This window comes from Cornus florida, unplaced genomic scaffold (assembly GCF_030987335.1).
Source record: "Cornus florida cultivar Cherokee Brave unplaced genomic scaffold, ASM3098733v1 CherokeeBrave_3.0.0_Hap2_Chr01, whole genome shotgun sequence".
Taxonomy (NCBI): domain Eukaryota; kingdom Viridiplantae; phylum Streptophyta; class Magnoliopsida; order Cornales; family Cornaceae; genus Cornus; species Cornus florida.
Window position 1 is genome coordinate 99,809,038 of NW_026775571.1, and position 17,621 is coordinate 99,826,658.

General features: G+C 34.3%; 2 protein-coding genes across 2 annotated transcripts; one reads left to right on the forward strand and one right to left on the reverse strand.

Annotated features, from left to right (window-relative positions):
* Positions 1 to 4,168: 4,168 nt before the first annotated feature.
* Positions 4,169 to 7,340, reverse strand: LOC132309627 (uncharacterized). Its single transcript, XM_059807946.1, has 3 exons — positions 6,878 to 7,340; positions 5,075 to 5,233; positions 4,169 to 4,596 (listed from the first exon to the last, which is right to left on the reverse strand). Exons 1-3 carry the CDS (start codon positions 7,229 to 7,231, stop codon positions 4,471 to 4,473), a joined length of 639 nt encoding a protein of 212 aa, XP_059663929.1. The 5' UTR covers positions 7,232 to 7,340; the 3' UTR covers positions 4,169 to 4,470.
* A 4,624-nt stretch (positions 7,341 to 11,964) lies between these two features.
* LOC132308864 (phosphoribosylglycinamide formyltransferase, chloroplastic) lies at positions 11,965 to 16,704 on the forward strand. The gene is made up of 6 exons (XM_059807133.1): positions 11,965 to 12,461; positions 13,189 to 13,300; positions 14,386 to 14,562; positions 15,777 to 15,903; positions 16,135 to 16,284; positions 16,415 to 16,704. The coding sequence occupies exons 1-5, from the start codon at positions 12,086 to 12,088 to the stop codon at positions 16,246 to 16,248; spliced, it is 906 nt and encodes a 301-aa protein (XP_059663116.1). The 5' UTR covers positions 11,965 to 12,085; the 3' UTR covers positions 16,249 to 16,284; positions 16,415 to 16,704.
* Positions 16,705 to 17,621: the final 917 nt, after the last annotated feature.

Here is a 17,621-nt window from a genome sequence, read left to right on the forward strand (position 1 = left end):
ATTTTATAAAGTACTCTCCATTAAATCCAATTGGAAAAGAGTCTTCAAAGTGAGAGCTCCTACTCAATTGCATTGTCATGTATATATAATACTATTATTATTTATAAATATATAATCAAAGGTAGCAGTGTATAAGTTTCTTGACAACATATATATTATATATACACACACACATAGAAATAATTATTTTTAAACCAAAATTTCAAGTGAAAGAGTTTGCATCCCTTAATAAATTAGGTCAGGCTAATTCCAACCGTACAAAATATTATGGTCCATGCATAAAGAGGTACCTTCATTAAGAACAAAGAAACCCTAAGGTTAGGTTATTCTGTCACCCACAATCACGACGATGGCTCAAGTATCGCAATTTGCTCCTAACACCTAACAAAAATTATTTAAAACAAAATAAAAAAAAAAAAAAAAAAAAAGGTATAGCAAGTTTCAAATGTCAGATATTGACGATTGTCCTAGTTAATATAAACTGATACCGTAGATATAAAATAAATAATGTGAAGCGGTCCCCACAAAATGACACCAAATTTATATATTATATCGACTATATATATATATATATATAAAAGTATGTAAACACTAAACCATTTACTATTCAATTTGAATTATTTGAGTCACTGACGTGAGATGGACTCATAAATTCTTCTGTACCAGAAATTATCCACTAAAAACAAAATCAACACAAATAATGATACTACGATAATAGTATTCAAAAAAATCAATAGAATGCCATACATTATAGTAGTGTATGTATATTTGTGTGTATATATATAATGTTGTACTTTGTATGAATACTTTCATATATATATATATAATGTTGTACTTTGTATGAATACTTTCATATATATATATATATATGTAATGTTGTACTTTGTATGAATACTTTCTGGCAATGGAACACAAACTCTCAAATCGGATATAAGATACAAAACTTTTCCTTTTTAATATATACTACTATAATGTATGGCATTCTTTAATAATTGAGTCATGCAATAGCTCTCCCCTATGGGCCATGGCTTGACCAATGGTACCATCACTAGGAAGCCAATTGTCCGACTAAAGGAATGTAGACAGGCATCCCCTGCTTAACTTTCCTTTTTTTCCATGGCAAGAATGTTTTTGGGGTTAGTGGTGAGGGGGAGTGCGAAGGCTCGGGATCCAAAGAACGACGGGGAGCAACCCTACTGCTTGGGTTACGAAGGCGTTTTAATAGAATGAAGGATATCCTAGTAATCGCAAAGACATTAGAAGCGAATTATATGGCTGGGCATTCCCACCTGTTCCACACTGTAGGGATATTATCAGCCTTGATGAGCTTCAATTTCTGAGAAACCCTTGAACATGCTAAAACCCTTGAGCTCAATGCTACAAATTCCTCATTTTCAATCCAAAACTAAAAAATTAAATAAATATGCTTCTATGGCCTCTCATGATGAAGCCAATCCATCTTAAATAACATCGCTTTTATGCAACGATAAATCCATCTAAACATTCATGAGTATTGATGCGCTCATAGGAAGAGGATCCGCTCCTGTGCAGAGAGAATCCGGATCTACACTCGTATGCATGAGTATAGAAGGATCCATCTCACCAAAAAAAAATTAGAAAACGATCATTAAAATGGCTTGTATGGGGGGAAAAAATGGTTAAACACGTTAGCAGACAGTGACACACCCCTGCAATTTATATGACAAACCTCTGTATTTCAAATAAGTTCCAAGCATATCATAACTCATAAGAGAGGCTTACATGGTCCTAGTATATAGCAATTAAGCTAGCAAACTGTGACTTGCATAAGACACTTCAAAAATAGTAAAGTCATAAGTAAAAAAGTCTGTGTTAGCTTTTACTAAAAGTTATTAACATAACTGGACACCATATGGTTCATGTGAAATGCTATGTACTCTAAATATTATATTACAGAATGGAATATTTTGCTTTTAGGTTCGAATTTCCTTTAAATCTTTTCCAATATTTTCCAGCAACAAAAGAGAGCAATCAGATAGACTAACAGCAAGACCAAAAAGAAAAAGTAACACCGATAATACTCAAAGAAGATCCACAACCATTCCTTTCCACACAAGTCAGAACAGAAACAACAGCCCGATGCTCTCCATTTGCAGCAAGAGATACTCGAGTAGTCAATTGCCATTTAAGATGCTATCAGTGACTTTTTGAAAAGACAAAATATATATATATTCTTTAAATATTGGAGCCCTAGAAATTTTCCATTGTACTAGACTATGCACAATGAAGACAAAACAATTATTAAAGTAAAACAGAGATCTGGTGATAAATATTCAATTTTTCAGTGCAGTCCACCATATGCCTTGGACATGCTTGGCAAGAACATGAAGAATATGCATCTCAACAGACTTTCAGTGAATTGTACAAGGAATTTGGCGCGATGACAAAACGCCAGTGGCTACTAGAAATATTCATGAAAAATGTTGTTACATAATTTGCTTTAGGAGATAATAGATGAGATAAACCGTCATGCATAAGTACGAACAGATAGATATGAAAACTACAATACAATAAATTTCTAGAAAAGAAGATACCCAAGGGAACTCTGATCAGCAAAGAAAGGCAATAATCTTGAGCAAGTTTTCTTACAAATGTGCTCAGAGAGGGACTTCAAGCTGCATCATGACATTCGTCAATGGTTTGTTGCATCCCATCCAACTGTTCAAGGACACATTCAAATTTCTTGCAACAAATCTAGTTAGATGTTTTTGAAATGTAATCACACTTTCAAATGGATGATACTTGCATGTACTGTTATTTTCTTTCCGCAATGTCACTTGGATGTCCTATTTCATGAATACAACATATAAACTTCAACATGATTAACGACCGATTTAACTAGCAGTAGGAGAATCAAAACCAGACTCAAAATCCAAGTCGGAAGTCAAAATAGAAGACCAGAATGGACTAGATCACAATGTTGTTGCTCAAACAATCCAGTGAAGCCACACACCATTTCACCCACTCTCGTATCTGATAAAGGTATTACACATAATGTGTATAGGTCCCAATGGATTAAGGCAGAGTATAAATTGAGGAAATCTCAAGAGAGAGAGAGTGCCAATAATGGAGAGAACCAAGGGATTCCGAGGTCACCATAGCTCTCCTAAAATTTCTTCCAACTGCTGGTCCATCTTAGACTAATGGTTACTCATACACACATTCACAATTTCCTTAAGGGTCCTTGCACTTGAGACAAAGACTCAGTATCTCGTTAAGGCATATGCACACTATATTTTACATATGTTATAACTAATGATGCCACTATAGTGAAAAATAAAAGAAATATTCGATTTGAAATCAAATTAGTTAGATAATTTTTCGGGTACAAACAAACCTTAATAGTAATTTGTTTTCTCTTAACAATATTTAATTTAGGTCCACTTCCATACAGCAGAAACTACAGATAATGATAATGTTTCAATAACACTTCCCACAGCCACATTCAGCCTTTTCTCACATTTATACATACGAAGAAATAAAAGTACAGAAAAGGAAGAAAACCAAACCAACATATCCAAATATTTTTCAGAAAAATTATTTGAAAGTAAATATAATATTTTTTTAGATTATGTTAGTTAAACCACACATCAATCCCTCCATCATGCTGGCCTTCACCATTATGTCAAAATGAATTGGTACCATCCGTTGAAATTTAACTTTATTCTGTTTTATATTACTTAGCAAAAACAGAGAATTGTGCATCTCTACCGGGCTCACCTGAATGCACTTCTTAAAACCAACATATTTCCATTTCCAAAAGGAGAACTATACATGACAAAACCATGTTCGGCATAAATGTAAATGAACAAAGAAAAAAGAAAGAAAAAGCCAGAAAAATGAAACCACAAAATAGCATGACAATAAGCAATTAAAACAGGGCACATTGAGGAAAACTATACTGTTAATAACAGAAGACATGGAACACGAAACCCTAGGAAATGATCAACAAGCAGGTGAGAATTGTCAAGCAAAATAAACATGATGCAAAGCAAATGTCATCACAAAAAGAACTCAAAACAACTAAATGGTAATTCATTCAGCCAAAAGTAAATTGAACAACTAAATGATATTACTTAAACCATTCACTCTGTACTTCTGATCTATCCAACATAATAAAAGAAAAAAAGTGTCCCAATAAAAACTGGAAACAAATTCACTTCATTCAATTGTTAAAAAATATTCGTTGTATCTCTCAGTACATAGAATCAGTACAAATTGCAGTCAGCTCGGAGAGCGAGCATCAAATAAAGACCAGTTACAAGCATAAGCTTCTTAAATTTTGCTTACTCATCTTGGCATCACAGGAACCCGGAGGAAGAACTACATTTTTTAATCGCCAATTTTTCTAATTTCCTAATAAGTCAAAAAAATTATTGAAAAAAAAAAAAGCATTGATGCCCAAACACCACCTGCATTAACTCTTTCCAACTAGCCGTCTTTGGTCTGATCTGTTTTCAAGTCAGCATCATGGTCACCATCATGGGCTAAGCCCAAACTTAAATCCAAAGTGCTTTCATTCAGATCTTGTCTCACTAATGGATTATCATTTGGAACCTGAATTAGAAGTACATAACAAAAATCACATAAAGCTTGCAGGAGATGCATCAAAAGTATACTAGAGATTGAACAAATAGCCATGCAATTTTAAGCAGAAAGGTTAATGGTGTCAAGTTTTATTGGATTTTGGAAGTCATGAGAAATTAACATCAATTTTTGGTCCCTCATTGCATTCTGGGAGGGTCTACTGTTAACGCATTTGAAAAGAAACACAGAGAATATGGCACCATGCTTAGCAAATTAACCTCCACAGAAAATCCATATCAATTCAACCCAAAGTTCACTTTCAGAAACAAAGCGAATTGACCACTATAATCTCACTAACCATAATAGGGTGCCCATTCACATCAATCCACACGGACATTCTGTACAAGTTAGTAGTAAAAAATAGCATTTTCCTTTGAAAAAAGGACTCCAAGAACTCAATCTATTGACAAAGTTAAAAACAAGCATAAGAAATATGTTACTAAGTCACCTGGTGTTCTTCCAAGGGCACATCATTTATGTCAGGTTTTTCATCAGAACCATCGCTCTTCGAAGTTGGCTCCACTGCATTTGGTTCAGTATCACTTGGTTTAGTTTCATCGTCAGCATTCTCTGCATCTTCATTTTTCTGTTCTTCCAGCACAGCAATCTGAATTCCCATCATCCAACAAGATCATCTATTAACAAAGACGCCCTCAACAAAATATACTAACAAATTTTCACTTTCATACCACTAAATTGTTAAAGCATGTAGAACAATGAATTGTAAAACGCAATTATTCAACTATTCAGCTATCTCAATTTCAATTATCCAAAAAGATAAAAGCCACTATTTGTACAAATCCAGATTGCAAAATGGAGTTGACAATAGAAATCTTTCACTTCGTTGAGGAGAAGCATATCGTATTGACCAACAGGCCAGTGACCTAACGGTACCAGGCTCCTGCTTTCCAAAGGGAGGTTAGGGTTCGAGCCTCGGTGGAGGCATGTGTGTGTGAGTACCAATTAGGAAAAAAAAAAAAAAAAAAACATACCGTATTGTTTTTGACAAAACCTATAACAAATTTAAGGTTTCCCAAGGATGTTAAGACAGATAGAAAAGGTAATTATCCAGTATTAATCCCATTCTACGAAGAAGTGCTGAAAGGGAGAGAATGGAGATAAATCCGACATTTGTTATTACTCTGCACAAAATGACTGCTCCATAGACTCATACTCAATTATTATAGCCACATTAACCAAGCCAAACATCACTGTTTCCATGTTAACATTAACATTAAATTCAGATATCTTCACCACAAATCTTCATCCTTTTAGGTTTTGGAGTCAAAGAATCCCACGCCATTCATAAAATGTAATTGAGGTCGTGTAAAATATAAATATGGTCCAATTGTTCCCTATGCAACTTTACTACTTGATGTAGATTAAACATAACACCACCACCATTTCACCAAACTGTTGACTAATAAGTCTGAGTGACCAAAAACATGGCCAGGTGTAGACCTCAAACCAATTTAGTAAAAATTGTTGAACCACTACCAGTGTCATCACATTGTAGCTGTAACCCATCAATCCTATACCTTTCTAAACTTGTAACTTAAAATGCTATGAAATCAACTAGACAAATAGGAGTATAAAATAAATGGTTTTTACAAACAGATGAATTCATCATCAATAAAAAAGCTATAGAACTGGATACGAGTAGTGGTGAAAATATATTACTCCTCAAGTATTGAATATGTATGCATTGCAACGGCAAACAAGATTTCTAAAATTCCTTTAACACGGTTTACAAAGTTCACAACTTTATCAATTTCAACAATGTCAAGAATTACCCCTCGGTTATTAGTCCAGCTGGTATAACCTCTCCTCTTTCAAAGGGGATGTGAAGAGTTTGAGCCCCATAGTGGGTGTGTGTGTGAGTATTTACCTAACTAAACCCAAAAAAAAACATGTACAAAACTCCAAAAACATAAAACTAATCTATCACCCAATTCACAACCATAATGCCTTCAAAGAAAAGATCTAATTCTTTCCGGCAAGTCAAACCTTTCTGGACCACAAAGTCCCAAATTTTCAATTAGAAAAGCAAAAACCCTATGTCATTGTCAATCATTTAACATTTTTCCATCAAAATTGATTCAATACCCACACAAAGAATCCAAAAACCACCAAGAAATACAAATACATTTTGTATGACACATCATTATTACAAATACAGATATATATATATATATACACACACACACACACATTGTAACAAAAATTGAGAGGTCTGGGGATAGATACATACTGGGATATATTTGAATTTGCGCCGAGGCGGCTCTTCGGTGGTACTGGAGGGACTATGGTCGTCAACGACGTCGTTTTTGGTGTTGTTCTTGTCACCATTGGCATTGGTGTTATTGGTGTTTTGGCTTTGGGTAATGGGGGTCCACTTGTAGAGCAAGAGATGAGAACCGTTATTACCGTTAGAAGTAGTTGTACCGTTGGTAGTTTGAGAGTGATGATGGTGGGACGAGGCATTATTGGATGATGGTGATACGTGGACCCATTTCTTCTTCCACTTTCTGACCGGACCGGTGAACACGGTGGCCGGTCCGTATCGGGTGGAGGACCGGCTGTGTCGGGACCCAACACCCTCCATTGCACGGCGGGGGTGGATCGGTGTTGACTCGGCGGTCCGATCCGTGGGAGAATGACAAAAGGGACAATTTTTCGCTCGATCTTTCTCTTCCACTCTCTCTCTCTAAAGACAAAATGCTTTCTTAGTTTTGTGTATTACGGCATTAGCCTATTAGTGGTGTCTGATATGGATTGGCGTAAATCAGGACCGTTAAAAACGTGGACACTTTATTGAATCGAATAACGGCATGGTAAAAACCTTGTAGAGAGGGTTGGTAAAATTCATTCCCGGGTAAAATCAAAGGCATGTAATTGGTTGAGATCAATAAAATTCTAAATCCTATAATAATTTCTTCAATTTCATATACATTCAATTGGATAATGCTTAATTACTCACCAGTGAGTAGTTTTACCCTACTCACCCCTCAGGTGTTCCAATAACAACATACTACATCAGTTTTAATAAAAAAAAGTTATTCAATGGTTGATCTGAGAAAATATAGAGAACGTGGATTATTTGGTTATTAAAGTTGATATGGTATATTGTTATTGGAATACATGAGGGGAGAGTAGCGTGAAGCTACCCACCGGTGAGTAGCTAAGTATTATCCTACCCAATTTATATTAAAAAATAATAATAAATCCTTAAAAGTGAACTTAAGTATAAGGAGATCCAACTCCATTCGTTACCCTTGCTCCATCGTTTTCGTTCAAAATCATGCGTTTGGCATGCATGAATGAAATATAATGCACATTATAATAATTCATTTATTTGGTATGCAATTTAAAGTAAAATAATTGTTTCATTGGAATGAAAATTTATTCCTATAATGAAAATCAATTTCACAACTAAACCTATGAAATAACCATTCCATTCCCAAATAATTTTTTTAAAAAAATCACCTTCATAACCCGATAATTTTCCAAGTTCAAAGTCACCACCATCGTCACCACTGCCACTTCTGCCTTCTACCACCGCCACTACCATCGACTTCCATTACCACCACCACCACCACCGCCTTCCAACACCTCCATTGACTTCCACTACCACTACCACCACAGCCTTCCACCACCGCCATCGCCACCGACTTTTACCACTACTTTCCACCATCACCACCACCACTATCACCTCCATTGTTTTATACCACCTCCACCTACACTAATATCTCCTTCCACCACCACACTACCGCCACCGCCACTGGCTTCCATCATTATCACCTATACCACTGCTTCCAACATCACTGCGACCTTCCACCACCAATATCGCCACCGGCTTTCACCACTGCCACCGCCTTCCACCACCACCGCCACTAACTTTCACCACCACCACAATCGCCTTCCCCCACTGCCACCACCGCCGCCTTTTACTATCACCACCGCCTTTCACTATTCTATATTTTTTAAAATATATATATATAGAATAATGTTATATTGTTAATTTAATTTATTTGTTAGTAAAGGGTTATTTTAGAGAATTCAATTTGAAATGCATTTCATTCTAAATTTTATATTAGTTCAACTAACCACGGAATGTTGTTATCATTTCATTCTTACACATTTCGTGTTTATAACCAAACAATAGAATGAGAATGACCATTCCATTCCATTTTCATTTTCATTTAATTCCATTCCATTCTTGCACACCAAACACAAATAATTAATTTTGGAGAATACTTTTATAATTGATAACAAACTAGTAATGAAGATAATTAATAAAACAAAGGGTTAAGTGCGAAAAAAACCCCTTATATTATAGATGTAGTGCAAATATATATATATATCTAGTATAAAATCTCCTTATACTATCAATTTGGTATAAATACCCCCCTAATATCATAAAAATACTATAATACCTTCTTATCAGTAAAATAAAATAATATAAAAAAATAATGCAAGGTAAAATTACTATTTTAGACAATTCCCAAACTTTTTCTCTCTATCATGGCGTCTCTTACACCTTTATAAAACCTTAATTTTGGGAATACAGACTCGCCCGCTTCTTCCAGCCCTACAAAACCCTAATTTTCTTCACCACCACCACATCCTCCTCCGCCCCCTTGAATCAAAACCCTAATTTCCCAATCCAATGGTCGATTCCTCCACCTTCTTCTTCACCGAGGTCAGAGAACTCGACCCCAAGCTTTACCTCCCCCATTTCCCCTCATACGACACCATTATTGTCGATCGCGCCTCTGCCGACACTGACGCTGAGTCGCTGACATTAAGAAAAGTCCCTTGCCGTTTGGATTCTACTAATGTCCTCAGCGCCATCGGGGCTTTGCTATTCGGCATCAGTTATGGTGCTCTCACTGCCGCGGCTACATAATTGTTTTGGTCCCTCTTCGCTCCCAAAACCTAATCCAACCAATCCATCATTGCTGCCTCAAAGTCATCATCTCCCACATCTCCACCATCAACGTCAACATCTTCATCATTACAAACATCTTCGTCCACGGTGACTCCCGTCATACAAATGATTTCAATCAGCTAGACATAAGACTTGTTTACCTTACCTTCTATTCTCAAGCTTTGTTCTCGCCGCGTGTGAAGCTCACAGTAGCATTTTTTTTTTTTTTTTATTGTATTCGGTGCGGGACAATACTTGCCTACTCACCGGTGAGTAGGCAGTTTATACTTACCTTGATGTGGCGCAAAATTAGTGGAACACGTTTCATATAATATAAAATAATAAAAATTAAAAGATTTGAGAGGTTATCCGGATTAAATCCAATATGATCTAAATCTAACTCCCTCTTTCCCTACTTTTTTTGTCCAGAAAGTGAATAAGAAGGTGATCTTGTCGAAAAAAAACATTTTAAGCTAAAATTCTTAAATAAAATAATATTACAAGGTACAAACAAAGCTCTACATGATAAATGGAAAAAATAACTATGGATATTTGTTTTCTGTAAAAAGAAAAAGAAGACAAGAAATAAACAATAACAATCTATCCTACAATCAACAAATCATCTATCAAACCATGTAAACCAAATTTTATGTAATTGGGTGTACTTTAGGTAAAAACAATTGATAAGTATATATAAAGATTACACATTAAATTATGAAAGATTAAAAGTCAGAACTTTCGGTATTAGCAAATTAGGGTTTTAGTGGACTAGCTTGAGAGAGAAAAAAAGGGCAAAAAGTTAAATCAGGATTTGCTTTGCATCTTTTTGGGTTGACCCGGTTAACATTCAATTCTTTTTATTTTTATTATTTTATATTTTAGGGACACTTGTCACATTATTTTTGCGCCACACCAGGGTAAGTATAAACTTTCATACTTACCGGTGAGTAGGCAAATATTGTCCTTGGATGTGGGGGTGGTGGTGGTTTTTTAGTAAGTGTTATGGCAGTGATGTGGCGGCCGAGAGTCCCTTAGAAAATGGCATAATAGGAAGAGAAGGGTAAATTAGAGTTTTAAAATTTATTTAATGACAATTTTGACAAAAAAGTGGTTAGAGGAACTTATTTGAATATTTTTTGAATTTTATGGACTAAAATATATATTTTCAAAAAGGACAGATTATTTGTGTACAAAATCTATATTACAAAAGGGTTTTATACACTTAACCCTAAAACAAATTACTATGTTTAATTAGTTACAATCTAAGGACCAATACGACCTTCCCAAAAAATAAAAACTAAAGAGGAAGATGCTATAAAAGTTTTCACATGGTCAATGAGTTTCAAAACAATTAGGTTTGTTTGTTTTCTTTTTCTTTTTCTTTTTCTTTTTCAGATGATTAAAATTTTGAAAACAGTACAAATACCAGTTGACAGTTTTTTTAAAAAACTAGTTTAAAAAAAACACAATTTTCTTTTTTCTTTTTCTTTTTTAGCAGAAAAAAACACAATTTTCAAATAACAATCATTTATAATTTTTTAAAATAAAATTTTAGTTTTAAATTTCTTGAAAATATTTTTAAAAATTTGAATCAAAGACAATTTACATTTATAAGGTGAGAAGAAAAAATCTTCCTTCCTTTGATAGATAAGAGATAAAGAGAGAAGAAAAAATAAGACAAATGAGTCATCTATTTTGGTTTACAAATTTTCATCTTATGAAGATATCAAGAAAAGAAAAAAATTAAGACTGTCAACTTTTTTTTTTTTCTCAAATAAAATACTATTCTTTATAATTACTAGATAAATTTAATATTAACAATACTCTTCTTATATCCTAGCAGACACTTATAGGAGGTAATCTATTTACGGAGTACTTCCCACAAATGTCACTTTCATCCAAATCTCCCTACACAAACTAAAACCGTCTTTTTTCATTTTAAAAAGAGTACTGTTACTTAAAATTGAAATAATCTAGTTATTATTATTTTTTAAGTTGACAAAACTGCCGTTTTCTTCCTTCTAAATATATGTTTAATAATTATATTTAGTTTTATGCTTAAAATTATTATACATAAATATAATATCAACATATTTCAATGTAAAATTTGCAAAAGTTAGTACATGTATATTACACTTTAGTATTAATATCAATATATAATTGCAAATTAATTTTTCTAAATTTTTAAAATTACTTTCCAAACTTTGCATGGTAACAAAACCTAATTTCTTCAGTGTTAATTAAGAATATATGTTGATATTTCATTATATAGACTAAATATAATACACAACTAAGAATTGCATATTAAATTTTCTAACTATTTAAAATTAATTTCAAAACTTTGCAAAGTAATGAAGCCTAATAAAACCTAATTCTATATATTTAATTTGTATATTAGCGCACACACAACACGGTCTCTGCAACCCGTCACTCTCTCTTCGACGAACGGTCCCTTCCCTCTTGCCTCTTTCACTCAAGAAACCCTCGGTTGCACAAAAACCCTAGTTCAACCCGTGGAATACATTTTGAATGGAAGCTCAAAACTTGTTTTCTGGGTTTTGTTCAAATTCAACCATTCCACCAATTCAAATACCTAAAAAATCTTTACATATAACACTGCCCCATTCATCGTCAGCGTCACTTGTCCTGAAACGGGTACCCTTCAAGACTCATCATTGTCTCACGTCACAGGTTGTAGGGTTTAGGAAGAAACTGCACTGTATAAACAGTGAAAAACAAGTGGAGGACACAACTAGAAATGGGGAAGATTTGGAAAATGGAGTTAGAAGAAAAAATCTCGCTGTATTTGTCTCCGGTGGAGGTTCAAACTTTCGGGCGATTCACCAGGCAACTCTCAGAGGATCGGTTCATGGAGACATTGTTGTCTTGGTAACAAACAAGCATGGTATGTCTACACTATGATCCTAATTATAGTTGGTGTGATACAAATTAGGCATGCCCATCAAATGTTTGAGATTTGGAATGGTTGAAATTTGAACATTTTTTGATTCAATATTTTTTCTCTCACTTGTTTTTTCAAAAATCCACAAGCTGTTGTAATTTGTTGTGTTGGGGGCTTTGGACTGGTATATAAAGTTCTGCAGTTTTGCACTGATAATTTTTGTGAATACATATGTACAGAAAATTTCTAACTTCAAGGCTTCTATCATTTGATTGTTTTTTCAAAATTCCACAAGCTGTTGTAATTTGTTGTGTTGGGGGCTTTGGATTGGGATATAAAGTTCTGCAGTTTTGCACTTATAATTTTTGTGAATACATATGTACAGAAAATTTCTAACTTCAAGGCTTCTATCATTTGATTGCTTATTGCTATCAGATTTTAGACATGCTTAGTAAAGGATAGGTGAGGGATAAGAGGCTAAACCTCCTCAATATGCTCAGCTTTCAGTTTATATTTTCATGAATTTATTATTAAGAAAAGTGACCATTCATGGCACTCACCTTACATGAGGAGGACGATACTGTCCTTCCTTCTATGCTTTCCCTTCTCTAGAAACGATGATTGTGTGAAAGGAATAGTAAGAAAAACCTTAAAATTTATATGTCATGCATGAATCATTGTTTGTGACTTGCGCATATCCATTAATTTTCTCAGTTCCTATATACTGCAGGTTGTGGGGGTGCAGAATATGCAAGAGACAATGGCATTCCAGTTGTTTTATTCCCCAAGACGAAAGATGAACCTGAGGGATTGTCTTCTAATGACCTTGTAGCTGCTCTTAGGTCAGGTTTGTTCTTTCAAAATGATAATTGTGATTTATCCCTCCTTTCTATCAGAGACCTGAATCTCTTGTATATTCTAGCAGTCAGAAAATAGTCAACAGATATAGCAGGAAATTTCCTGAACAAATGAAAATACCATCTAATAAAAAAAATTCGTATAAGAAATCTTTTGGACATATATCAATGGCAGGTGTTCCATGTAGAAAATTCTCAAGTGCTATCAAATTGACTCCTCGAATTTTTCACTTCTTAATTTTTCTTCTTTGCATCATTTGAGATTCAGGAATGTAGCCAATGGATACTTTGATTTTGTTAATTTTAACTTGCTTCTCATGGCATTTATGTTTCTGCATGCTAGGTTTAGCTATACATGACTGGTTATTCTGCCATTTTTGGTCTTCTGTCGGTTATTATTGGCTGTTAGCTAAATTTCTGAATTTAAATTTTATTCTTCCTCTCATTTGATTTTTTCTAAACCTATTTCGCGAGGCATGATAACTTTCATAACTACACTTTTTTTTTTTTTTCTTTTGGAAGGTTCATAACTAAACTTTTTTGCTAGTGAATTGCAGTTAGGTCCATTCTAGAATAATTATACATAGAAAAGCTTGTGGAGTGTAATGTGGTGTGCTAGCTTGATCAGGTTAGTCCAAAGATAAGCTCTTGTGGAGTGTCATTATAGTGTGCCAGCTTGATCAGGTTAGTTCAAAGATTTTAGAAGTGTATTTGCCTTGATAGAGGTATTATGGAATAATTGAATAATATAATATTAGAATGAAATGCAACACAATATAGGAAAGAATGTATAGTCTGAAAACCTCTGAGGTGTCAGCGTTTAATGGTCTTTGTCTTCACTAGTTAGATGGCCTCTGATTATGCTAAGTTTATATCTCATATGCCTGCTATTGTGTTCACTTGATGCCTCATAAACCTGTCTAACTCCCATACCCCAACATGGTTTAGTTTGTTGTTAAAACTCTCTGCATTTTCTTTTTTCTTCAGTGAAACATAGCAATAGTTCCCTACTGTATTTTATTTTGTAGGCTTACATATTCTTTCCTCAACTACTTTTCTACTATGAACAGGGTATACAATGTTGACTGTATTCTTCTAGCTGGATACCTTAAACTTATACCCATCGGATTGGTCAGAGCTTATCCAAGATCCATATTAAATATTCATCCTTCACTTCTTCCAGCTTTTGGAGGCAAAGGTTATTATGGTATGAAGGTGCATAAGGCCGTCATTGCTTCTGGGGCAAGGTACATTCAGTTGTGTAACTGTTTTACTTTTCTTGTTTAGGGGAATATCTGTCTGCCTTTTTTATTATACTTTGCATGTTTCACGATTTATTGAGTTGTTACTGCTCGAGAAAACCTGTTCTGATCACTTGCATATCTGTCTCTCCGACACCATCAAATCTCAATTTGTATGTTGGGTTAGTGAGATATTTCGTTAAAACAGGTCAAGTTTCTAAAGTTCTCTTTATTCACTAACACTTCATACCCATGTGTTTGTGTTGGAGACTTGAGAACACAAAAACCACTCAACCATCGGTTTTACTTGGGATGCAAATGGGCCTTGCCGAGAGTAGAGTAACCAGGTTGATATAAACCTGGGTTGGTTGAATTTGAATTGACTGGACTTATCAGAAAAATAAAAAAATAAAAAATGGATTGACTTGAGACTGAACTTAGTTTGATTGACCTGTTCAATTTGTTTTGTATGTTAGTGTTGTTTGGCCAAGATTCCACCGCCTTTCGAAGTTTTCATTTTTATTTGTGATTATGTTACTACTTACTGTCAGTGGTATAAATCAATGTTCATAAGATGTTACTCATTTCTTCATCTTAGCTTAAAAGCTTTACATCATTTGTCAACCTTCACTTTTGGGGTATTTAGTTGGTTGAGTTATCGAAGGGTTTCTTATCGAAGAAAAGGTACTAAAGGAACCATCTTAGTAACACCCATTCAATTGTCCACTAGTATGGTGAAGCCAAGTTTGTCTCATTGAATAATTGAGCTTGAAACTAAAGTGAGTTTGGTTCACTTTATTAGATGGACAAATCTGAATGAGTTTTTAACAAGCTAACCCAAGTTATGCACAAGCAGCTTGATTTGTCTGTAGAAACTGTGTATCTCCTCTTTAGATATGCATGTATCTTTAGACTATGGCCATTTATGGAATTCATAAACTTCATTCTGGACAATAATGGGGATTGATTTTTCTCATTTTCTACACCCTTGATTAGGTTTTTTATTCATGTTCTGATGTCCGCATATAGGAGCTCAAAAGCGTACTCTTATCACCTGGCTTTATTTTCTTTTTGTCTTCATTATTTCATTTCCTTCTAATTACTGCATTTCAGCCTCTCTTAATTTATTTATTTATTTATTTTTCTATTCTTTTTTCTTTTGTGCGTTTAAAAGCATTCTTGGTAACTCCCTTTTTTTTCATTTTTTTTTGCTGGTTTAGATACTCGGGACCTACAGTCCATTTTGTTGATGAGCACTATGACACAGGGCGTATCCTTGCTCAAAGAGTTGTACCCGTGCTTGCTAATGACACTGCAGACGAGCTGGCAGCAAGAGTTCTTTCTGAGGTCTTTGAGAATTTATATCCCATTTATTTACTTGTCTAAAACAGCCAATACGTTTCCTTCATCTCCGAAACAATTGATTTGCTTGAACTACTATTATCTGTTCAAATTGGATTGCAAGAACTACTATTATTTGTTTCAACAAGGCAGTGCTCACAAATACATTCCTTATTTTTTCTCTTCTGTTTTACTTGTTAATTGTTTTTTTATTTGTTTATTTTTATATTTATTCAGGAGCACCAATTATATGTGGAGGTTGCCATGGCATTATGTGAGGAGCGCATAATTTGGAGGGAGGATGGCGTCCCTCTAATCCAAAGCAAAGAAAATCCTAGCAAGTACTGCTAGCAAAACTGTGTATTAGTATTATCTTGCTTTGGCAGGGTATGTGACAGATCATTTTTGACACGTCTTTATATTATTCTTGCACGCTCCAACCATATTTACTTCCAGATTTAACTCGTAACTGGTTTGTGTACTCTTTCACATGATTGACATCTCCTATTTGCTGCAGGATCTTCTGCAAAAGAGTGTGACATACATGCGGATTTCGTATTCAGAGCATTGCCTATTTTTTTGGAACGGAGGTTTTTTAGCTTGTTTTCAGGACGTTTTTGCCGGTAATTAGAGGCGTATAACCAGAGTGCCAACCTCTAAATTTACTCAATTTTGCTTTACCCTTTTGAGAATAGTGGTGAAATGAGATGGCTGTTGCTACAGTTGGTATTGAAGCATATCTGATGTAATTGTATGAATGGTTTTGTAGCAATTCTCTGATAATCTCACATCTGTTTCGAACTGGTCTGAGAGTTATTCTAGATGTTGCTCAAGCCTTGCAAGTTTTCAAGTTCTCTGAAGTCACATGGCTTCGACATGGTTCTTATCCTTATTTGTCGATTCTTCTAAACTATGATAATATAATTGTGAGAGTACATTGGGTGATATATTTGTCCATTTGATCCAAAGTTGTCTATGTTAGGTACGTACGATAAACCAGTATCCAATTTTTATTTTAAATGACATGCCAACACGTCATAATTATACAACAAGTGTTTGAACAACAATAGGCATGGAACTCGATAGTACCACTCCTCCGTGGTAAAATTTTTGAACAAATTTAGCTAAAATCAAGTCTCATTATCAATATGTATGCTTTGACTAAACAAATATATTTTCAAAAGAATTGCGTTAATATATAATTATACTCCTTGTGTCAAGGATTATTATTTTAATGTGGTGCTAGGAGGTGTGGACTAAATGCATAGTTGACCGTTTGAGTGGCTGCAAACCTATGGTGTGTTGCACTTAACAGTCCAAGCATTTTATCAGTGCAGCAAATGACTCATTTGTAATTTTTTTATAAATAATAATAAATAATAAAAAAACATTATAGATTGGGGAGGATTTAGATCCATTTATTATTAGTCTATATCAGTATACATCTTCATTCGGTGAAAAAATTATTAGATGATTTTAATTCATTTGATATGTGGTGGAGCAGTTTATGAGATTCTTTGTAGTATATTAATATGATTTTAATTCATTTGATATGTGGTGGAGCAGTTTATGAGATTCTTTGTAGTATATTAATATGATTTTAATTCATTTGATATGTGGTGGAGCAGTTTATGAGATTCTTTGTAATATATTAATATAAGGTCATTTTCTCAATCCGAGAATTTGAATTTAATTAGTCCACCAAGTGTCAATAAATCTAGATC

What these genes read in the sequence shown, in the direction of transcription:
- LOC132309627 (XM_059807946.1), bottom strand. Translation starts at nt 7,231, where the DNA reads ATGGAGGGTGTTGGGTCCCGACACAGCCGGTCCTCCACCCGATACGGA. An exon ending in GCAAATTCAAATATATCCCA is followed by an intron (nt 5,234 to 6,877) that starts GTATGTATCTAT and finishes ATGGGAATTCAG; the next exon opens with ATTGCTGTGCTGGAAGAACA. An exon ending in TGCCCTTGGAAGAACACCAG is followed by an intron (nt 4,597 to 5,074) that starts GTGACTTAGTAA and finishes CTTCTAATTCAG; the next exon opens with GTTCCAAATGATAATCCATT.
- LOC132308864 (XM_059807133.1), top strand. Translation starts at nt 12,086, where the DNA reads ATGGAAGCTCAAAACTTGTTTTCTGGGTTTTGTTCAAATTCAACCATT. An exon ending in GTCATTGCTTCTGGGGCAAG is followed by an intron (nt 14,563 to 15,776) that starts GTACATTCAGTT and finishes TTGCTGGTTTAG; the next exon opens with ATACTCGGGACCTACAGTCC. An exon ending in CAGCAAGAGTTCTTTCTGAG is followed by an intron (nt 15,904 to 16,134) that starts GTCTTTGAGAAT and finishes ATATTTATTCAG; the next exon opens with GAGCACCAATTATATGTGGA.